Source organism: Macrosteles quadrilineatus, unplaced genomic scaffold, assembly GCF_028750875.1.
Source record: "Macrosteles quadrilineatus isolate MER2022 unplaced genomic scaffold, UCM_ALF_1.0 Scaffold_1__1_contigs__length_201487025, whole genome shotgun sequence".
NCBI classification, from domain to species: Eukaryota; Metazoa; Arthropoda; class Insecta; order Hemiptera; family Cicadellidae; genus Macrosteles; species Macrosteles quadrilineatus.
In genome coordinates this window covers 122153410-122173572 of record NW_026542594.1, presented here as the reverse complement: position 1 = coordinate 122173572, position 20163 = coordinate 122153410, and the positions used below count along the sequence as shown (strand labels likewise).

The 20163-nt window shown below is 33.5% G+C and overlaps 1 protein-coding gene across 1 annotated transcript in view; it reads left to right on the top strand.

The window, feature by feature from the left end:
- LOC128984102 (NGFI-A-binding protein homolog) overlaps window positions 1-19637 on the top strand; it is a 101645-nt gene extending 82008 nt beyond the window's left edge. Inside the window, exons 9-13 of the mRNA XM_054403387.1 lie at window positions 1286-1434; window positions 1909-2029; window positions 8433-8498; window positions 13130-13237; window positions 19417-19637. Of these exons, the coding sequence (XP_054259362.1) occupies window positions 1286-1434; window positions 1909-2029; window positions 8433-8498; window positions 13130-13237; window positions 19417-19539 (567 nt within the window). The 3' untranslated portion in view covers window positions 19540-19637. The remainder of the gene's footprint in view (window positions 1-1285; window positions 1435-1908; window positions 2030-8432; window positions 8499-13129; window positions 13238-19416) is intronic.
- The last annotated feature ends 526 nt before the right edge of the window (window positions 19638-20163 follow it).

The following is a 20163-nucleotide window of genomic DNA, read 5'->3' as shown; positions in this document are numbered from 1 at the left end:
CATAAACTGATAAACTCAACTAAATTACAGTCAAAAGGTGCCAGACAACTACCGAATGTGCGTGAGTGTTAGTGTTTAGCCCCAGCGCCAGCGGTCTGCAGGGGCCTGACAAATGCTTTTGTGTGTAATTTCTTTAAAATTTCTATCCTACTTATCTCAATTACCTTACCTATCTAATTAATATTTCAAATGAGTACACAGTGAGGACTGACCTTTTTCTTTTATTTTCTATTCACAAATGAATTTTTAGAATTCTTATTTTTGTTTCTTTCTGTCTGACCTCCAGACAAGTGGTATTTACCCGGATTTGTAAATCAAGCTGCTTCTCGTTACTGTGCAATGCTTATATTCCAGCTGCTCGTGTTTCTTTATGTTCAATACTTGTATGAAATGCATGGTCTTGTTTGATGTATCCCTGAAATCGGCACATTCAGTGACCCCGTACGTAGATATACTAACTCCTTCAATATCTTTGTGCGAGCAATCATAGGCTATTAACGCATATACAATATTTACATATATACAAGATATTATTAGTGCATGTCTCAATCCTAAAACTCACTCACTCTTCAGTTAGTCAGCCGCTGCGGGTTTATACCATTTGTCTGGCGGTCAAAATAAATAAAATAATAATTGTATTAATCAATTTCTGAAAAGGAAATAAAAGAAAAAGAACAGTCCCCAAAGGTGTACTCATTTTAAATAATAATAAGATAAGGTAATTAAGACAAGTAAGTAGGATAAGAAATTATAAATATTAAATACACACAAAGCATTTGTCAGGCCCCGGCAGACCGCTGGCTGCGGCTTAACACTAACAAGCACGCACACTTGGTAGTAATCTGGCACCTTTTTAAGAGTGCTGCGACCAAATAACACTTACATTATATCTCACATCTCACACATTCTACAGTTAGGATAAAATCAGTCACATGGCAAAGAACCCATTCCTGAGACAGATTATGACAAAATAAAAAATATAAAAAATCGATACAGTTTAAGAAAGGCAGATTAAAGTTTTTGATACGTTACAGTACTTATTTAGCCTTTTATCATAGCCCCCCCTGGCCCCAAAACACTTCTTTATTTCAATATATTCTTATCTATCTGCAGACAACCATCTTGTTGAATGAAGAGAGCTTTTGATCCACGGCTATAATGCATGTCCACTTAGGAAAAGGTTGGTAAGGTTTTTGACCAAACCTAAATGTATAAATGTTTATTTTTAATTTGATTTAGCAATATAATATTTTCAAATAGATTAGATATTTGTTGGATTTTGTAGGAGAGGCTAGAGCAGATAGGCGATGAGTTGCACAGCGTAGAGGACCTGCTGACTGCAGGGTCGGCTCCCTACCAGGTGGAGGCTCTACAAGCTCGGCAAACACAGCTGCTACAGGAGCGCACGGAACTGATGAGATACAACTCCTCATTGTGAGTAGACAACGTACTTTGTGCGTGTATTTTTAGTTGAATATGATTGCAAAGTGAGTGTAGATGGAGTTAGATGATCTGTGTAGTTTTGTTTATGACTAAAATAAACTATTTTTTATCCAGGATCTTTTTTTTAAAGCGTATCTGTTATAAACAAATTCAATTAAATACCCCGCCGCAGCAAACCTGCAGACTAAGCAAATTTTCATTTGCCAGATTTGATTTACACTAAAATGTCTCCTTTAAAATATCACAATTATTCCCCCTTAATAATTTATTCCCTGTAAATAAAATCAACCATCACACCGTTTGAAGATGACAGTGATTTAAATTGAGTTTAAGTTTAAATAAATGAAGGTCCAGATATAAATCCAAAATTGTCTGAAGATTAAAATCTAAAATTATAAGGGACATGTTTTTTTTCTTATAGGCTAGTAGAAGATAATCTTGGATTATATGTGTTCAATTTTACAGACATATGTACAGGAGAACAAGCAGTTGTGGCCGAGTGTCTTCTTCTTTTGACTCTGAAAAACTTGATACAGATGATACAGATTCTCAACTTTCCTTTAGTAATGCTAGCTCTCCCTCTCAGGTAAGTGTTAAGAATTCCCCCATCAATTGATTGTAGAGTACATAGATTATTGAAACTTTTTTCCTGATTAACTGACAACTGGCTATGAATTTCAAATGTGGTTGACTTTTTTCACAAAGAAAGCTAATTATAGAAAACAATCCGTACTTGGTAGTAGTGTTGATTTCCCTTTCATCTTTTTCACCAACTATGACGACACTACTGAGGCATAGAGGTGGGAACTGGCTTGAATATCAGTAGATAAAGTAAACAACACAACATTGGTCTGCTCGCTTGGCTGCAACGGGAGATCTATGGAGACAACCATCCATAATTAAGTACTAACTAGTGGCTTGTAGGGACAAAAATCCCTAAAAAGCTCAAAATTACAAACTCAAACTTATTCAACCTTTTTGTAATATCTAAACAAACTAAGAAATACATTATCCATGTGTCAGAATAGATATCCCTGTACGCCATATCTTTTGTCTAAAAAACAGTTTGTTGTTTGTCTTTGTTTGCCTTTGTTGATGTTATTTTCAATCAAAATCATTTGAATCACTACATAGGTTTAACTCTGCTAAGGCTGTGGTTTCCTAGACGCGTAATAGATGCGCAGCGGTTTAGATGCGCTGCGTCTTTTATCAAGGTCCAAAAACGCAGCTGCCGTGAGTGGTTTCCTAGACTGCGTACAATACACACGGTTGGTGCGTAGGTCAAGGGAGAGATAACTAGTGGCTACTATGATGTTATATGATGATTTAGATAATTACATGGATATTTTGGTATTAAAAGCTTTTAAGAAGCGTAAGCAGTAAAAAGTACATGATTAGGAACTGTACGTGGCCCTCGTGGATCTTTTAACTGTACTGTTAAAGCAAACATGTCAATTTAAAATGTAAACAATAAATCTTAATTTACCCTATCCAACTTTGCTTTTACTGTTATTATATTTACCTATTCGGGATTTACCGAATCGATGAAAATACCTTTTACAAGTATAACTGCAATAAGCATTTTATACGTATACGCCAACCCCGTAAGAAGTTTGGGTACAATGATAGTAATTAATACAGTATAGGCTTATTACTAAGATGTTCAGGAGTTCTTAAAATAATTATGGGGGCTCTTATATTTGGGAGTTGGTGTTGTGCTGACTTGAAAAGAATATTTGTCAAGATTAGGTTTATTTACTAATAAAAACAATAAGAAAATATGTTAGGACAAATTAATTAATTGTAGGGAACATGTAACAAGGGAATTGAATATTAAAATTACACATTATGGGGAAATTAACACTACATAACGAATGATATGAAATATAATACTATAACATTTTAATTGTATGAACAAAGTACTTCCATAATATGTCATTAGAAGAGACAAATTCAATCAATTTTCCGTCGTTGTTGCAGAATTTTGCCTTCTGTACAACATTTACTTCCGAATCCATTGCACAAGACATGTCTAAAACGCAGCGTAACTCAGATTTGACTGCTCTGAAAGCAGTCGGTCAAATACGCAGCTATTGGTGCGCGCGTATTAGATGCGCGCGCACTAGATACGCAGCCTTGGAAACCACTTAAACGAAACTCCATAAGACAGGTGAGCTGCGTCTTAGATGCGCACACGCAGCGCATCTATTACGCGTCTAGGAAACCACAGCCTAAAGGCAGCAAACATATAATTGTTTGTGAATAAATAGTCTACTGGTTTATTAAGGTAGCTTTGGTCTTGTGCTTAATGGTGATAAAAAAAAAAACTTCCCTGATTGGAATTTTGGAAGTTGATTAAACACTATAATCCAGTAACCTAACGCATTTTACCTTGCATGAAATGGGGTAGTAGGTTTCTTTTTTTTATGTTGTTTGTAATAGTACCGAGTTGCTAAATCCAAATTTTCGACCTCGGCGACCTTCCGGATCACCTCCAAAAAGCTTAAAAATCGGCAGAATTACGCACTATTTTTATGTTTGTCCGATTTTGACCCTGAAGCATCACTTTTTCATCAAGAACAACCATAATCATTTTTAAAGTATATTAAATTACCTATCATATAAGACCAAAATGGTTATTACAGGCCTAATAGTTTTCAAGATATGACTCCGCAAACAACGGCTAAAATTACCAAATTTTGAATTTTTTTTAAGTTTGGCTAACGTTAACCCTAAAGCATAACGTTATCGTTATTTTTCATTAAAACAACCATAATTACTTTGAAACTGCATTAAATTACTCACAATTTAAGACCAAAACGGTAATTATAGGCCTAACACATTGAGAGATATGCCTCTTCAAGGTTCATAAAATCTTCCATAAATGTTTGTATTTTAAGATTCAAGTTGTTCAATTTGATCAAATTTTATAAAAGAACCATAATAAGAATATAAACAAATTTATTTCATTTCAACAACATATTATGCGTTTTTTATGGAAGAAATCTATTGTAATTAAAATGTTTATACAGTACTATCAAGAGGAATTGATATAAAGAATGAAGATGCAACAGTGAAAAAAGGTTTCAACTTTGCTGTCGTTCTGCCATGCAATATATTACTTCTTTTATGCCAGGATTTACTGGCATTCCTCAGGACCTCCTGTCCTGTCTGTGCTGTATGAATTGAGCAGTAGTGGGGGGAAGGACCAACTTGTTCAAACTACAGCACTGACACTAGAAGGACATGGGTATAGGTATCCTTACATGAACCTGATAAGGAACTCTTACACTGGATCTGCCTGCCTGCATGCCTATGAATTTTCACAATTTCTTGGTAAGGAATAAGATTAAACAACCTTTAGGTATGCTTTACCTTTAAGCATTAAATCAAGAGGACAAATTGTAACAAATTTCGAGAATTTAATTGAAATTAAGACCAATAATATGATTTTTTGGGTGAAAAAAGTTGTCTCAATTTGAAATTTCAAAGTCCTATAACTTTTGAACGCTTCAACCCATCACTATGGGATTAACTGCAGGATGTATATGATTCAAATATCTACAATATCTGACAAAAAAAACTATATGTCATCATGAGTCATATCATGGTTGTTTGTAGGTAATAGCACAGAAAACGTACTACTATAACCCAGAATGCCAACTGCATGGTAAAAAGCATTAAGCGGTTTGAGAGAGCTTTGCCTGTCAATCCGTAGGCAGCCAACAATAGCAATAGCATAGCAACGCTGGTGGCGCTGCCTACCGATTGACAGGCAAAGCTCTCTCAAAACACTTAATGCTTTTTACCATGCGGTTGGCATTCTGGGTTATAGTAGTACGTTTTCTGTGGTAATAGTGACCACAGGTGTCCATAGTCCCCTTGGCACTGTGGGTGGTCTTTAGCTCTTTCCTATGTTAAAACTTAATTCTTGCGTAAACCATAGGTTTTTATTGGTATTTTTTAGTTTCTTACCTTGCTCCAACTAGTACTCTTTTGATATATGAGGTTTTAAAAAGTCAATCGTGAATAATTTGAAAAATATTAACAAATAATGTATGGTTTGCACAACAAAACTCGCTTAAATTCTTGTAAATCTGACTTTGTTTTTGAATTATGAAGCAAACTATTGACTTTTTATAGTCTAAATTGGTTCTATACCATTAAGTATATAGTCCTTCAGTAATAAAGCATTTTCAAGCGTTAAAAAATATGAACTGCAAGGAAATAAACAAATAAAGTAAAATGTTAGCAAAAATAATTTGAGTATTTTGTTTACGTGATGTTTTGCACTCATTAAATATGATTTTTTGTTTAAGTTAGAATTGTATTCCATTTATACTCTTTGTGTAATTTATAATACCATTATCCTATTCAAAATTATTAAATTTACGCTTTTTTACCATTTTAAAGTTGAAATCAGAAAATCTGTTACGCAAAATCTGTTACGTAATGTTTTTCACCTATTAAATGAGCTTTATTTGTATACCTTTTAGTTGTATTCATTTTATACACTTTTTATGCAATTAAAAAAAAACCATAATTGTATTAAAAATTATAATATTTAAGCCAATTTTAAGCATTTCAAAGTTTAAGACACAAAATGTGTTAGGCCAAATTAATTAATTTACGTAATGTTTTTGACCCCTTAAATGGGGTTTATTTGGAAAAAATATGATTGTAATCCTTTTATACTTTCTTTATGCTATTACAGAAGCCATATCTGTATTCAAAATCATAGTATTTAAGCCATTATTAGGTATTTCTATGTTGTAAACAGTTTAATTTAAAATCAAAACTACGTAAAAATGAATACCGTTCGTCACAGGCCTGTCCGAGAACCAATTATTGTAACAATGTACGTGTGTGTTTATGTAGATAGATACAATAGATTTATTTCAATTTATAATAAATTAATTTTAAATTACTATTTTAAATTAATTTAAAAATAAATTGTTATAACACAATCTGTACCTACTTGAAATGAAATAAATTTGTTTATTTATTGTTATGGTTCATTTATAAAACTTGACCAAATTGAATAAATTGAAAGTTGAATCTTAAAATACAAACATTTATGGAAGATTTTATAAACCTTGAAGAGGCATATCTCTCAATGTGTTAGGCCTATAATCACCATTTTGGTCTTAAATTGTGAGTAATTTAATGCAGTTTCAAAGTAATTATGGTTGTTTTAATGAAAAATAACGATAAAGTTATGCTTAAGGGTTAACGTTAGCCAAACTTAAAAAAAATTCAAAATTTGGTAATTTTAGCCGTTGTTTGCGGAGTCATATCTTGAAAACTATTAGGCCTGTAATAACCATTATGGTCTTATATGATAGGTAATTTAATATACTTTAAAAATGATTATGGTTGTTCTTGATGAAAAAGTGATGCTTTAGGGTCAAAATCGGACAAACGTAAAAATAGTGCGTAATTCTGCCGATTTTTAAGCTTTTTGGAGGTGATCCGGAAGGTCGCCGAGGTCGAAAATTTGGATTTAGCAACTCGGTACTATTACAAACAACATAAAAAAAAGAAACCTACTACCCCATTTCATGCAAGGTAGACCCTGATTTTTATAACAAGGTTACTGGGTTACTACAATAAATCTCAAATTTAAATTAAAGAAAGTGTAGAATAAATCTAGAACATATGTTTTGAAATAAAAACAAAGCAGAAGTTTTCCAATCTTGAATCGTTAATTATTTTTCACCACACTATGATGTTTTTGGCTGTATTACATACGTTAATTGGTGGCTGAAAGTTACGTTTTGCTGGTCATGCCAGCTGTCATCGTAATTTGGGGACCGAGCAGGTTTTTACAGGCCGGGGCCGCAAAATCAGCTGTCCGCTTACTTACTTAAAACACGAATGCATTTTAAATATACAATCAAAATCCATAGCATTGCAATAGTGTTATTGTCTCTGTTGCCTAGCAACTATTTATTTTTATTTTTGCTGATTCCTCAAATTATTTCTTCACATAACCTTAAAGTTGTAGTTGTGTTGACTATCAGTGTGCATTATTATAGTGGTGAATAGTGGTAATAGGAAATAGTGTGGTGAAAAATAGCGTTCGAACCACGGACCGAAATGGTTTTGCAGCTCTCGATTGATTTAAGTTCTCGACTTCGTCTCGAACTTAAAAACTATCTCGAGCCGGCAAAACCTCATTTTCGGCCCTAGGTACGAAATATACTATATTCAATGTGGTTATTTCATGTTAAAAGTTAAAAAAACACAAATTACAGTACGTAAAATAATTTATTTCCACGTTCTATAACGTAACTAAAAAGTCTTTATTATTATAGGTAATGTCATCCCCGGTTTTATATAGTACATTGCAGAATTGACTGGCAAATAAGCAATCCAAATGTTAACATTGCGTACTGGCTTGATGATAAATCACGATCAGCAGTAACTGGCTTCTAATGCTATTCTTATGCAGAACATTTTACGTTATATCTCGTTTTCTGGACTCTTTATGGGAATTCTGATATTTTTCCCTGAGGTCAAGACCTTTAATTTAAGACCCCTCCCACTTTTTTGCGACTTACCATTACCACGTCCACAATTTTCAGGTAAAAATGTTGTCTTACAGAATTATATATAAGGTTTTTTACAAACTAAATGGATACAACTGGCTTCCAAAACTAAAGAAGAAAACTTGTCTGCAGATTTTTTCTCCAAATATTTTATAATTTTACATTGATCCAGTGTTCTTAAATAAATAGCTTTGCACCATAAAATGACCCGTAGCACATGAACAATCTAAAGTAAGGGTAGCCTATCATCAAAAAGAAACTTTGCAAGCTCCTTCACAGTTAATATTTCAAACAATCAAATAAAAAATTTAACATTATAATAGAACAATAACAAATTATCCAAGTATGAGTACAACATTCTTATCCAAATTGTGTTAAACAAATTTAAGATAGAAATCTGAGACTGAATTTGATAAGTCACTGTTGATGTTGTTCCAGGATGTTGGTGACTCCCGGGACTCACTAACGAGGGAGGCTGATCTGTTGAGTCCAAAACCAAAACAGGTAAAGCGGGAAGCCGAAGTGGTCATCCTCAACTAACACAAACCGCTTCGCTTATCCGCTTATTGTGCAGTCTGAATGTTTGCTTTTGGCTTTAAGAGTTTAATGTACACAAGAGTTGAATTTAGCACACAGGTGTAACAGTTTCTTTTTTTTAACTTACAACAATAATTTAATCCATAGACAATGGCTGTGATACAAAATACCATCCTGCTTCATATTTTTGCTCAACTTTTTTTAATATGCACGTTTTGTTGACATGTTTAATGTTGTGAATTTTTTGTATAAAAATTGCTTGTTGTTTGAATGTGGCAGCATAGCCTGCCTGTTGAATTTTTCAATTCCAGCATTTTATAACGTTTATTTTTTTTTTATCAATAAGCTAGTGAATCTAATTTGACCCCATTATTATTTGCCAAAAAATCTGAGAGCTCTATAGTATAATTTTTGATTATTAGTTCAATGATAATGCGTACAACTAATGTTATTTATATTTGAAAAATTATAAAAGCATTACCTAATTTCTTTCTACATATATTCTGTATTAGGTGATTAATAGATCATAGATTCTCTTCACTCTTTAAAGGAGTGTATAAGACAAAATTCTTCCTACAGGTAAGTACCATTGTAAAATATATACTTGGTGCTTGTTAAATCTATTTAAAAAATAGTATCAGTATTACCTGCAGGATATTTTAAACTTGTCTTAGCGTTTTATAATCCTACTAATATAGTGAGAAAGTTTGGATGGATGGATGGATGTTTGTGACAGGTAAAAGCGAAAAATACTGGTTGGATTGGGCTGAAATTTGGTGCGGTAATAGCTCACATTCCCGATTAACATACAGACGCATTCTTATCTCAAAAATCCTTCGGGCTCCGCCCCAGTGGCTCTGGAGTTTCCCATGTTAACCTTATGAGTATTCATATTTAAAAGGAATAAAAGCATTTTTTCAGCTGTTTTAACTACTCAAGTTGGTTCTATGATATAGCATTAAAAAGTTATAAAGGTTTACCAACAAGGTGAAGCACTATTATTTTTTTTTTCATTTATGACAACATCTAATTTGAACCAACTATCAACAAAAAGCTGTGAAAATGAGAATTTCACTTTTTGTTTAAGGGCAGTGGTAGAACATTATGGTTATGGTAGATGTGCTATACTATAGCATACCTTAAGTTAAATGAACACAATTTTTTTAAACCGTGTCCTATCCCAATGCAAACGCAAAGCACGAGTATAACTGCAAAAAGCATCTTACACTTATACGTTAACCCCGTACGAAGGACGGGTTGTCTGCTAGTGTCTATTACTGTAATTCAAATTTGTTTAGCTTCATTAGAATTTTCCTATAAAGGATAAGCTATTTTTGGTTTTTTTTTTAAGTATCGATAAGGGCTATATCATCCAGTACCAATGTGTTATTTTTGTATTAAGGTTTCTAAAAGTCAATAGAATTGTTGGTTAACACTTTGATTGCACAAGGCATGGATCCGACCCCACAAAACTAGCACCAGACAACCGAGGCGCGCCCCTACCCGACTCAGGTTTTATTGCTTCAGTGTGAGCTCAGTATTTACGGGTGAGGTTCATATCACTTGTAAGCTTAAGGCCGTTACGGCCATTTCATTGTGTGTTCACCGAGGCCTTAGAGGCAATACACATATTACGTAACGCACAATTTTCAACAATTAAACCCCCCCCCCCTCTTCAATGTAACGCTTGAGCAAACCCTCCCTCACCCCCCTTGCGTTACATAACTTGATTGTACAGTAGAACCTTGATAAGAAGACCCTCATGGGGATGATGAAATATGACTTATCAAGGTTGACTCCTTATATAGGTTTGCAATAACATGCATTTAAGGGCAATATCAAATCATGGGTATTTGAAAATGACACTTGTTATCAAGGGCTACTTGTTATTGAGAGTCTTCTTATAAAGGTTCCACTGTAGTAGACTTTAATAACAGCTTAAGTATAATTTTACTAGTGAAATATGAATTTAAATACATTAGACTTGTAATTACTTTTGTTTTAGTAATCTTTTTATAATAAAATCAAAATTGATACAAACAAAAAAGACGTGATACTAATAATGAAGAATAAAAGATACGTGGACGTATCTTATTAATATAACTAACTTATTTAGATATCATTTTGATTATTTTTGAATTTTTAAAGAGGAATATTCGTGTTACGTAATATTGAGCCAAACCCCTCTCCCCTGCTCCACATAACGCAGCGTAACGCTATACCATACCCCCTCCCCCCCATAAGTGCGTTACGTAATATGTGTATGGCCCCTTATCTGTAGAATATTACGGAATTGGTTGTTGTATCCAATTTACATGGACCTTATGTGTTGCCATGCTGGTGACGAAATAACAACACAATATAAACACAAAATCTAAACAAATGGAAGAAAGTCTGAACATTGCATATTTTTGGTTGAGTTTTCGACCACTCGACGACCTCTAGTTTATTATATAATTAGTTATTTTCAATGAGAAAAATAACCAAATAAAATATATAAGCTTTAAACTTTTTGTTGTATGGCATTAACATTTTGAAACAATCCTGCAGGTAATGTGTGTGTGTGTGTTTGCATTTCCCTGCATGGTGTAGAGGATTGTAGTATTTTGATGTGTGCAATTTACTCAAAGCATTGATGTTAGAGATAATAAAAATATTAAGGAATGACTAAAAGTTAATAGTGATATAAAGCATTTAATTTTTTTTTCAAAAAACAATCTGTTAGGCTATCAATGAAATTATAAGAATAAAAGCATGAGAAATGAACATATATACATTCTTTTCACTCTGTATTGAAAAACAGCTAATTTCAGTAAAATATCCTATTCACCAAAAGACTTATTTTTCATTGTTGATGTTAGCCTCCGGATTACGTTGAATATAAAAATTGGTGTAAATACCTGCTTCTTGTAATCCAAATTGTTGCTGTTATGACGCAACTAGTTTCGACTTATCACGAAGTCATCTTCGGAGTCTAGACGCTACATCCATCCGGCCGTGACGCATAATCCTCACCGGTGTTACCATTTTTAGCTTTTACTCGTTAAATCGTACTTTTTTCGTTTCAATGTTCGTGTCTGTGTTTTTGTTCGTAACCGTGACCATGTTCGTGTATGAACGTATGTGTGTATTGACGACCTTCTGATGAAGTGAATTGACATCCCCTGGACGCCCGAAGATGACTTCGTGATAAGTCAAAACTAGTTGCGTCATAACAGCAACAATTTGGATTACAAGAAGCAGGTATTTACACAGACTTATTTTTATTCTATTTAAACAAAATACATTGACGACTCATAAAATAGTGGTCACCACCTGTCTATAAAAATGTCACAGTGTTTTATTATTGTTTAAAGGTGTATTGCGGACATTTCCATCACAATGGTAAAAAAAAACAACGTTTTCGGGATCTGAAATCTGATCCCGTCCTCAGGTGAAAAAACTTAACTAACACATTACAACTAACAATAAACAACAACCAACCTAAGTTGGAATAGACTACAGAGAGTAGCAGTCAAGTACATGCTCTGTATAGCAGTCAAGTCATGATACAACATGCAAAATATAACCAATCACAAAACTCAAAAAATCTATGGGAAAAAGAAAAATAAGATGTAAAAAGCTCACAACAATGGAACACTAATCACACAGCTTGCAAGATCCCGCAACGTTGTGTTTTTTACCATTGTGATGGAAAATATGTCCGCAATAAAACTTTACAAACGATGAGATCAAACAAAGAATGTCACAGCGTATATTTTTATAGCTACTCTGTACATTCTAACATGTCCCATTTCTTTAATATTTTGTAAGAAAATTGTCAAAACTGTAATCTTGTTGTAGTTTATCTTGATGTAAAGAATATTTTACCATACAATTTAATTTACATGGTGTTTATAGTGCACTTGGTCACAAACAGTATTTAAAATCTAATAATTTATTTGTATTTTCTAAGGTTGGTTTAAATTTATTCTATTCCCAGGCAAGTGCCACAGTCAGTTCTCCCTCAGCGCTTTTTTTTAAATTTTATTTTATTATTTTTTTTATCATGCTTTTTAAATAAACAGTGAATATATGACAGACTGTTTCCTATCCAAACAAACTTCAGGCGCTTCTCCTCATCAGCAAAAAGTCATTGTTTAAGGGAAAACATACTATCTATGAGTCACTCATTATATCTCATAATATGATGTCTAATTACAGTAAAAGAGTGTAGAGTATAATTTTAACAATTTGAAAAGAAACTACTTTTTAACAATAATTTTCTTCACGAAGGAAACTATGATGGATTTTGATTTTAGTAGTTAGTTTAGTAACATCTCGCTATAGGTTTGTGTTTCATATCAACTGGAGTCACATGAGACGATGTATATTTATATATATAATATATTTACATATGTATAGTTATACTTTCCGAGAAGAAACTCCCTTTTATATAGAAGCAATAATAATATAAAGCCCATATTAAAAACACCATCCATAGTAGCAAAAACACATTAAAAATATATAGATAAAAGTTGCCCAATCAATCATTGTTTATACCAGAATAATTTAATCAAGCCCTTAGAACTCATTATAAAATTGGTTTTAAATTACAGAATGAGTCTGAAGATGAGTTTAAAATTGTCAACGAGATGATTGTAGTCCCTTCCAAAACGGATACAGAGGACTTTGAAGATCCTTACTTCAAAGAGAACAAAGTTCAGGTAGGTACCAGAGTGGTCTGTTGGATGGTTAACAATAGTATGATAATTGTTGTCACTCCCTGTAGAAAGTAGGCTAACTACTTTCGATAACAGTTCACGATTATGAAAATGAAAGTGATCATTTTCCAAGCTCTCAATTTTCAACTAGGGAAAAATCTGCTGATTTTCCTCTTCATTGATTTATTTTCTCTTACCCCCAATTCATTGTCTATCCTTTCACACACCCTATATGCACGCCAGGGTTTAATTTCAATGTGTATTTTGTAATTTAAATTCTACGTCTTTTGTTCACAATAATTTTACTGTGAAAATAACTATTATAAATATTTTAAAGTTGTTTGCAACATGATGAAAAGTATTATTCATCATACTATAATCATACTCATAATATTATAAATGTGAAAGTTTGCCGCTCAATCACACATTAACCATACTGGTCGGATTATGGGCTTAAATTTGGCTATGTCCACATCTTACCTTATGAAACTTGTTATAGATGTTGATAGTTTTGAGACAAACTGATAAGTTAAATTGATTATTTCTATTTCTATTTGATACACAGGTTTAATAGGTAGTTTTTAAGTACTAGGTGGCGTTCGCAGAGGCATCCACAAAATTGGGCGGAGTCATCAAGGGTTCATATTATATTGTTTTTGTCATACTGCAGTAAAAACAGTCGTTTTAATGCATGCATTGCGGGTCTAAAGTACCATTTTTACTTTTTAGGGAGTAAAAATCATTTTTAGCCTCTATGGAGTAAAAATCAGCTGTTGTCAACTTTGTTGTAAATTTCCATTGTAAACGATTGCATGTATCGAAAATGTGTATCGATTCGTGCTTTGTAATAATTTTAAACTACAGTCTACAGTCTCTTCCCATAGCATTTTAACATTGCAGATACATTAATCCATTTCCAAACTACTGCTCACTTTTACTACTTCCTTCACCACCCCCTACGTAGTGGACCTGTTTCCCTCTCTTCCCATAGCATTTTACGATTGCAGATACATTAATGTAATTGCCAAAGAAAGTTCCCACACTCTGCACTGCTCACCTTTACTACTTCCTTCACCACCCCCTACGTCGTGGACCTGATTCCCTCTCTTCCCATAGCATTTTAGGATTGCAGGATACATTAATGTAATTGCCAAAGACAGTTCCCACACTCTGCACTGCAAGCCTTACTACTTCCTTCACCCTTTCCTACGTCATAGACCTGTTTCCTTTCCTTCTCATAGCATTTAAGAATTAGATACATTTATCTAACTGCCCAAACGGTTCCCCCACTCTGCACTGCCAGCCTTTACTACTTCCTTCACCACTTCCTACGTCGTGGGGCCTGTTTCCTTCCCTTCTCATTAGGATTGAAGATACATTAATCTAACTGCCACAGACACACAATGCTCATAAGTAACTGGTGCTTGTTTCAAACCATACAAGGCTTTGTTCAATTTACAAACTTTATTAGGCTCTTCAAATCCTTCTGGTACTTCCATAAAAATTTCTTCTTGTATTTCACCATACAAAAATGCTGTTTTGATGTCAAATTTTAAAATATGATATTCCTTCAACACAGCAATTGCAAACATAATTCTAAGTGAATTACTACTTACTACTGGACTGAAAATTTCTTCATAGTTAAAATCACTTTTCTGCTCACATCCTCTTACAACCAAGCGAGCTTTAAAACGACCATCTTCTTTTTTAGAAAAAACCCATTTGTTTGTTAAAACTCTTTTTCCTTTAGCTTCTTCTTCATTTTTATAAGTCCAAGTGTTATTTTTCTCAAGTGATTTCTTCTCTTCTTCGATTGCTTTTAACCACTCCTTCTTCTCTGGACTACTTATAGCTTCTTTAAACGTCAACATTGCAAAATCTTGAAACTTACTGGGTATTCGCCTTTCTCTTCTAGGTCTTATTTCTTCTTCTGTTTCTTCGGTTTGATTTACTGGATTCATTTCATTTTCCTCTTCATGATTTTCTTCATAAAATTCTGCATTTGAACTATTACCATCGACTAAGTCATTTTCTAGACTAAAATCAATTTTTCCTCCAACATCTGATTTAGGCCTATTTCCTTTTTCGTCAAAAATGACATCTCTAGCTGTAATGATCCTCTGTTTGTCATAACTCCACATTCGATAACCATTTTCTGCATAGCCTATAAATTTCATGACTTCACTTCTCGGATCAAGTTTCTTGATTGGTCTCACAATTTTTACATGTCCCTCACATCCAAATTTCCGTAGTCGAGACACATTAGGTTTTTTCCCAAACCATTTTTCTGCTGGTGTTACGTCCACCGCTTCTGTAGGACTTCTATTCAACAAATAAGCTGATGTTCTCACTGCTTCTCCCCAAAACTTCTTGTCAGTCTCTGTGTCATACAACAATGCTCTGGCCTTTTCAATCAGTGTTCGATTTAATCTCTCCGCCTTCCCATTGTGTTCTGGCGTATACGCTTCTGTATAGCTTAACTGAATCCCTCGATTTTTACACCAATCTTGCATTTCTTTGCTTTTATATTCTCCACCGTTGTCACATCTTAATTTTGAAACCCGAAGATTTTGCTGAGCTTCGGCTTCTAATACATATTCTTTTATAAACTTAAATGCTTCATGTTTGTTCGACAACAACTTGACCACTACAAAATGAGTATAGTCATCCATCAAGGTCAAAGCATTTTTTTTTCCATCCCATGTACTCGGATCAATGGGACCACATAAATCTGTGTGTATGATTTGGAGGGGTCTTTCTGCACGTTTTCTTTCTTCACTGAATGGGAAACGGGTTTGTTTAGATTTTAAACATACATCGCAATTTTTTTCAATTTCTTCACAATCTTTTTCTGTTAGTTCCATACCGTCAACTAAATTTTCCTTTACCATTTTCTTCATGTAGTTTACATTTAGGTGTCCCAAACGAGAATGCCAATCCAACGCATTAGGCCTATCCTTATACCCCGTTAACATAGTTTTACTTGATTGTTCAATTAGGCTACTCTCAGGTTCTAAATTAATTGTATACAGACCACTCGCCTGCTTCACACCTTCACTTACTGTCTTTCCATTTTTCGATATTACTACCCTGTCCTTGGTAAATGTCACTTCTCCTTCATTATCAGTGACCGCCTTTACAGAAAATAAGTTGGTGCTTAAATCAGGAACAAACAAAACTTTATTCAAATCAAACTCTCTCCCTTCAACTTTACCTTCTCCTATTGCTGTCATTGTTTCATTATTTTTAGCAACATGTACATCTGACTGCTTAAATTCTAGTGAAGAAAACAATGTTTTGTCATTTGTCATATGAGTTGTACATCATGAGTCAACTACAAACTGAGTTACATGTTTCGACTTATTAAAATCTGAGTAGGTTAAGAACGACAATTTACTTTTGTCATTTGAAAATTTATTAGTTGATCTAAAATAACAGTCTTTGTCCTCATGGTTTGTTTTCTTGCATATTTTACAAAATAATCTTCTACCAGTACTCTGATTCTTACTTTTGTTAGGACATGAGTTTGCAAAGTGTCCTACTTTCTCACAAATAAAGCATTTGCGATTACCTACATTAAGACTATTTACATTTCCAGTGTTTGATCGCTGATTGAAATTTAAGTTTGCTCCAGGTCGGTAACTTGACTTAGGTTGCTGGTAGCTACTAGGCCTACTGGTACTAGGCCTATCATTATTACCACCTCTATTTAACCTTGGAAATTTTTCTGTTCCAGTTTTAAAAGCCAATGACATATCATGACCACTATCAGTTTTAAACCGTGATTCTTCAGCTAATAACCTAGTTGTTAGGTTAGTTAGCGATTTTTCATCTTTTGAAGTGGAGTCCCAAGCAGTTAAGAAATGCTTAAACTGCTCTGGTAATGATGAAAGGATCTTTGATATTAGCATATCATCATCAATATTTTGATTCAAGGATTTTAATTTAAAAGCCATGTTGTGTAGGTTAGACAAAAAATGGGTCATACTTTGGCCAACATCATATTTGTAATTAAAAAATTCTTGCAATAGAGAACATTTTTGTTGTTCGGTCTCTCTGTCAAACAAGCTACATAATTTACTGTACATTCCATGAGATGTTGTTTCATTTAAAATATGAACTAAATAGTGTTTGTCTACTGAGGTGACTTTATTTTCTGAGCTAGGGCATCTTTTCTTAACCATTCTTTTCTTTCCTTTTCGTCTGTAATTGTGTCATATTCATATTTACCTTCAACAATATCATAATTACCTTGGGCTTTGAATAGTGCTGTTGTCTGAAATTTCCAATATTTGTACGACTCAGAGTCACTCAACTTTTCCACATTGTCGTAATTTCCACTTGCTGCCATGTTTCTGATTTTACCGGTACGTTTTTACTTTTCTGCTTCTGCAGGCGTACCTGGGCCCATGACCTGTGAATTTTTAGTCTGTGCTGGGCTTTTTAATAACACAATACATTTCCCAAATATCTTATTTATTGAAAACACTTTTTTAATGTTACAATTTACACAGCAAAAACAACTACTCAACCTCTCATTACCACGGCCATTTTTCTTCTCTTTTTCTATAGGCCTACAACTCAAAGACCTTCTTGATATAAAAAAAACTTCTTTCTTTTTTTTCTAAACTCAAAGGCAACAAAAGAGTTGATAATACAAACAAAATATATATATATAATAATTTTAAATTAATAATGTTAAAATTATTTATCTCAACACAAACAACCCGCCCATTCCGGCGGCGCATCGTCAAAAACTACAAAATATCCTTTTCTTTTCCTTGAGTGTTTTAATTCAATATTAGCCTAGTGTATATTGTTTTGCAGTAAAGACTCTACGTTTTTGAATAGTCGTAATCCATGGTGGAAGGAAAAAACAGGTGTGATACTCCCGTCATAGGCTGATGTCACCCAAATTGCAAACAGAAAATTACCTGATTGTATCTGTCATATAAGTATACATTTGTTTTGATTTGATTGTTATTGTTTTTATATGATTTTTTCTAAATAGTGAAATGGCGTTTGCAATCTAGGTGACGTAAGCATGGCGGGAATACCCCGCCTAGGTTTTTTCCTTCCACCATGGTCGTAATCATCACTTGTTTAGTAATACACCCCAAGAGTACTTTATAATGAACTAGCTGGCCCGACAGACGTCGTCCTGTCCTATCGCTCAATCACGTCCTGGTTGAAGTTTGTTTGTTATGCTTACTACCATTTGACCGCTTACTCGTTCGCTTCGCTAACTCACCTTTTGGTTGCAAATTAGCTGTTGTCATAAATTTAAAAACAATAGTGCTGCACCCTGTTGGTAAACCTATTAACTTTTTAATGCTATTGAACATCCCAGAATCAAATTTTCTAGTTGAACCAGCTGTTAACATTCTTTAATTCCATTTAAATAAGAGTACTCATAAGGTTAACATGGGAAACTCCAGAGCCACTGGGGCGGAACCATTTTGACGGATCTACACCAAACTTCACACAAACCATCCTTAATGCTTAATAATGCATGAAAGTTTTATTAAAGTCTGTTGAGCGGTTTTGGAGTCCATAACGTTCAAATATATATACATACAAACTTCCTCTTTTATAAATATAGATGCTAAAAATAGCACTGTATTTGTAGGAGTCCTTTTATTTTGTACTGTATTTAATCATTTGCTTCTGTACTGTAGATGATTTGTTTAAATCATATGTTACAATTCATTTACTGTATTTACATTTTCTTAAAACTAAACTCAAAACTGCTATAGCTACTTAAAAATCCAAGATTGATGTTACAAATATTAAAATTTCATTTTAAGTTTTTAATGGAAAACAAATTTTCTTAGAACAGAGCCTATGGCATTTTTAGCCTAAAATTAAGATATTCTAACAATTTGTAGGAAATCATAGGAGTTGTTTTTGAAGTCATTGTGCTAAGATTTATTCTATATGTAAGTAACAATTTTCAATCTGCTGTTTTAATTTAAACAAACTGTCAAAACAATGTTTATGCAAGTATAGGCTATTATAAACCAGTGATTTATCATCGACTGTAAAATGTTTTTGATTGCCAGGTTAAAATTTGCATCATAGTAGACCGAGCCCAGGTACTGTTGTCAGAAACAAACAAGTGTTGCAGCATATACTACCTATAGTTGGTAGGTATTTATTAACTAAATGATGTGTTGGAGCAGGTGATTGCGTCCAGCGGAGGAAACATCATTGCTGTTGCCAACCCTGCACTCTCCATGTCCCCAGCCATCGTAGACCCTGTGCTTCTCAAGAAAGAAGCTGTTTCACCAAAGCTTTCATCATAACTCACTGATTTTTACAGTAAAACCCATTGTGATCTAAATTTATAAGATAAACTTTGTTAAATGTATTGTAAAGTTAAATAAATTGTTATTTTATGTTGACTGTAATTTATATGAGCATCTTTAAAAACCCTGGTACCCTAGTAGGGACCTTTTGCTTTTTAAAATCTAAACATATGAAAGTCAAAGTCCTCACTGACTGATTCATCATCTTCAACTTAAAGTTTAGCAAAGAAGCATTGACTATATAAAGAATAGACTTCCTGTGTGATATAAAAATTTGAAGCCAAGAAAATAGATAAAGTTCAGGACCATCTCACCAGAGTTTACTATAGTGTACTAGTGTACCTGTTGCTCGAATTCGAGCAATTGCGAAGTATTACAGGAGTTATTTTAAAACGAATAACAGTTAAAATTGTTGAAATTTAGTTACTAAATAATAGGCCTATTAAATTTCAACCGAGTTAGTAAAATGTTTGTAGCACACACTTCCTTAAATTGCAACTAAAATATTAACAGCAATTAAATTATCCAGCTGATCATAATGTAAATAAACGGTATCAGCATTCTGACAAATACTTTCTCCCATAAGTTTGTCAAAAACCTTTATCATGTGTAAGCGGTGAG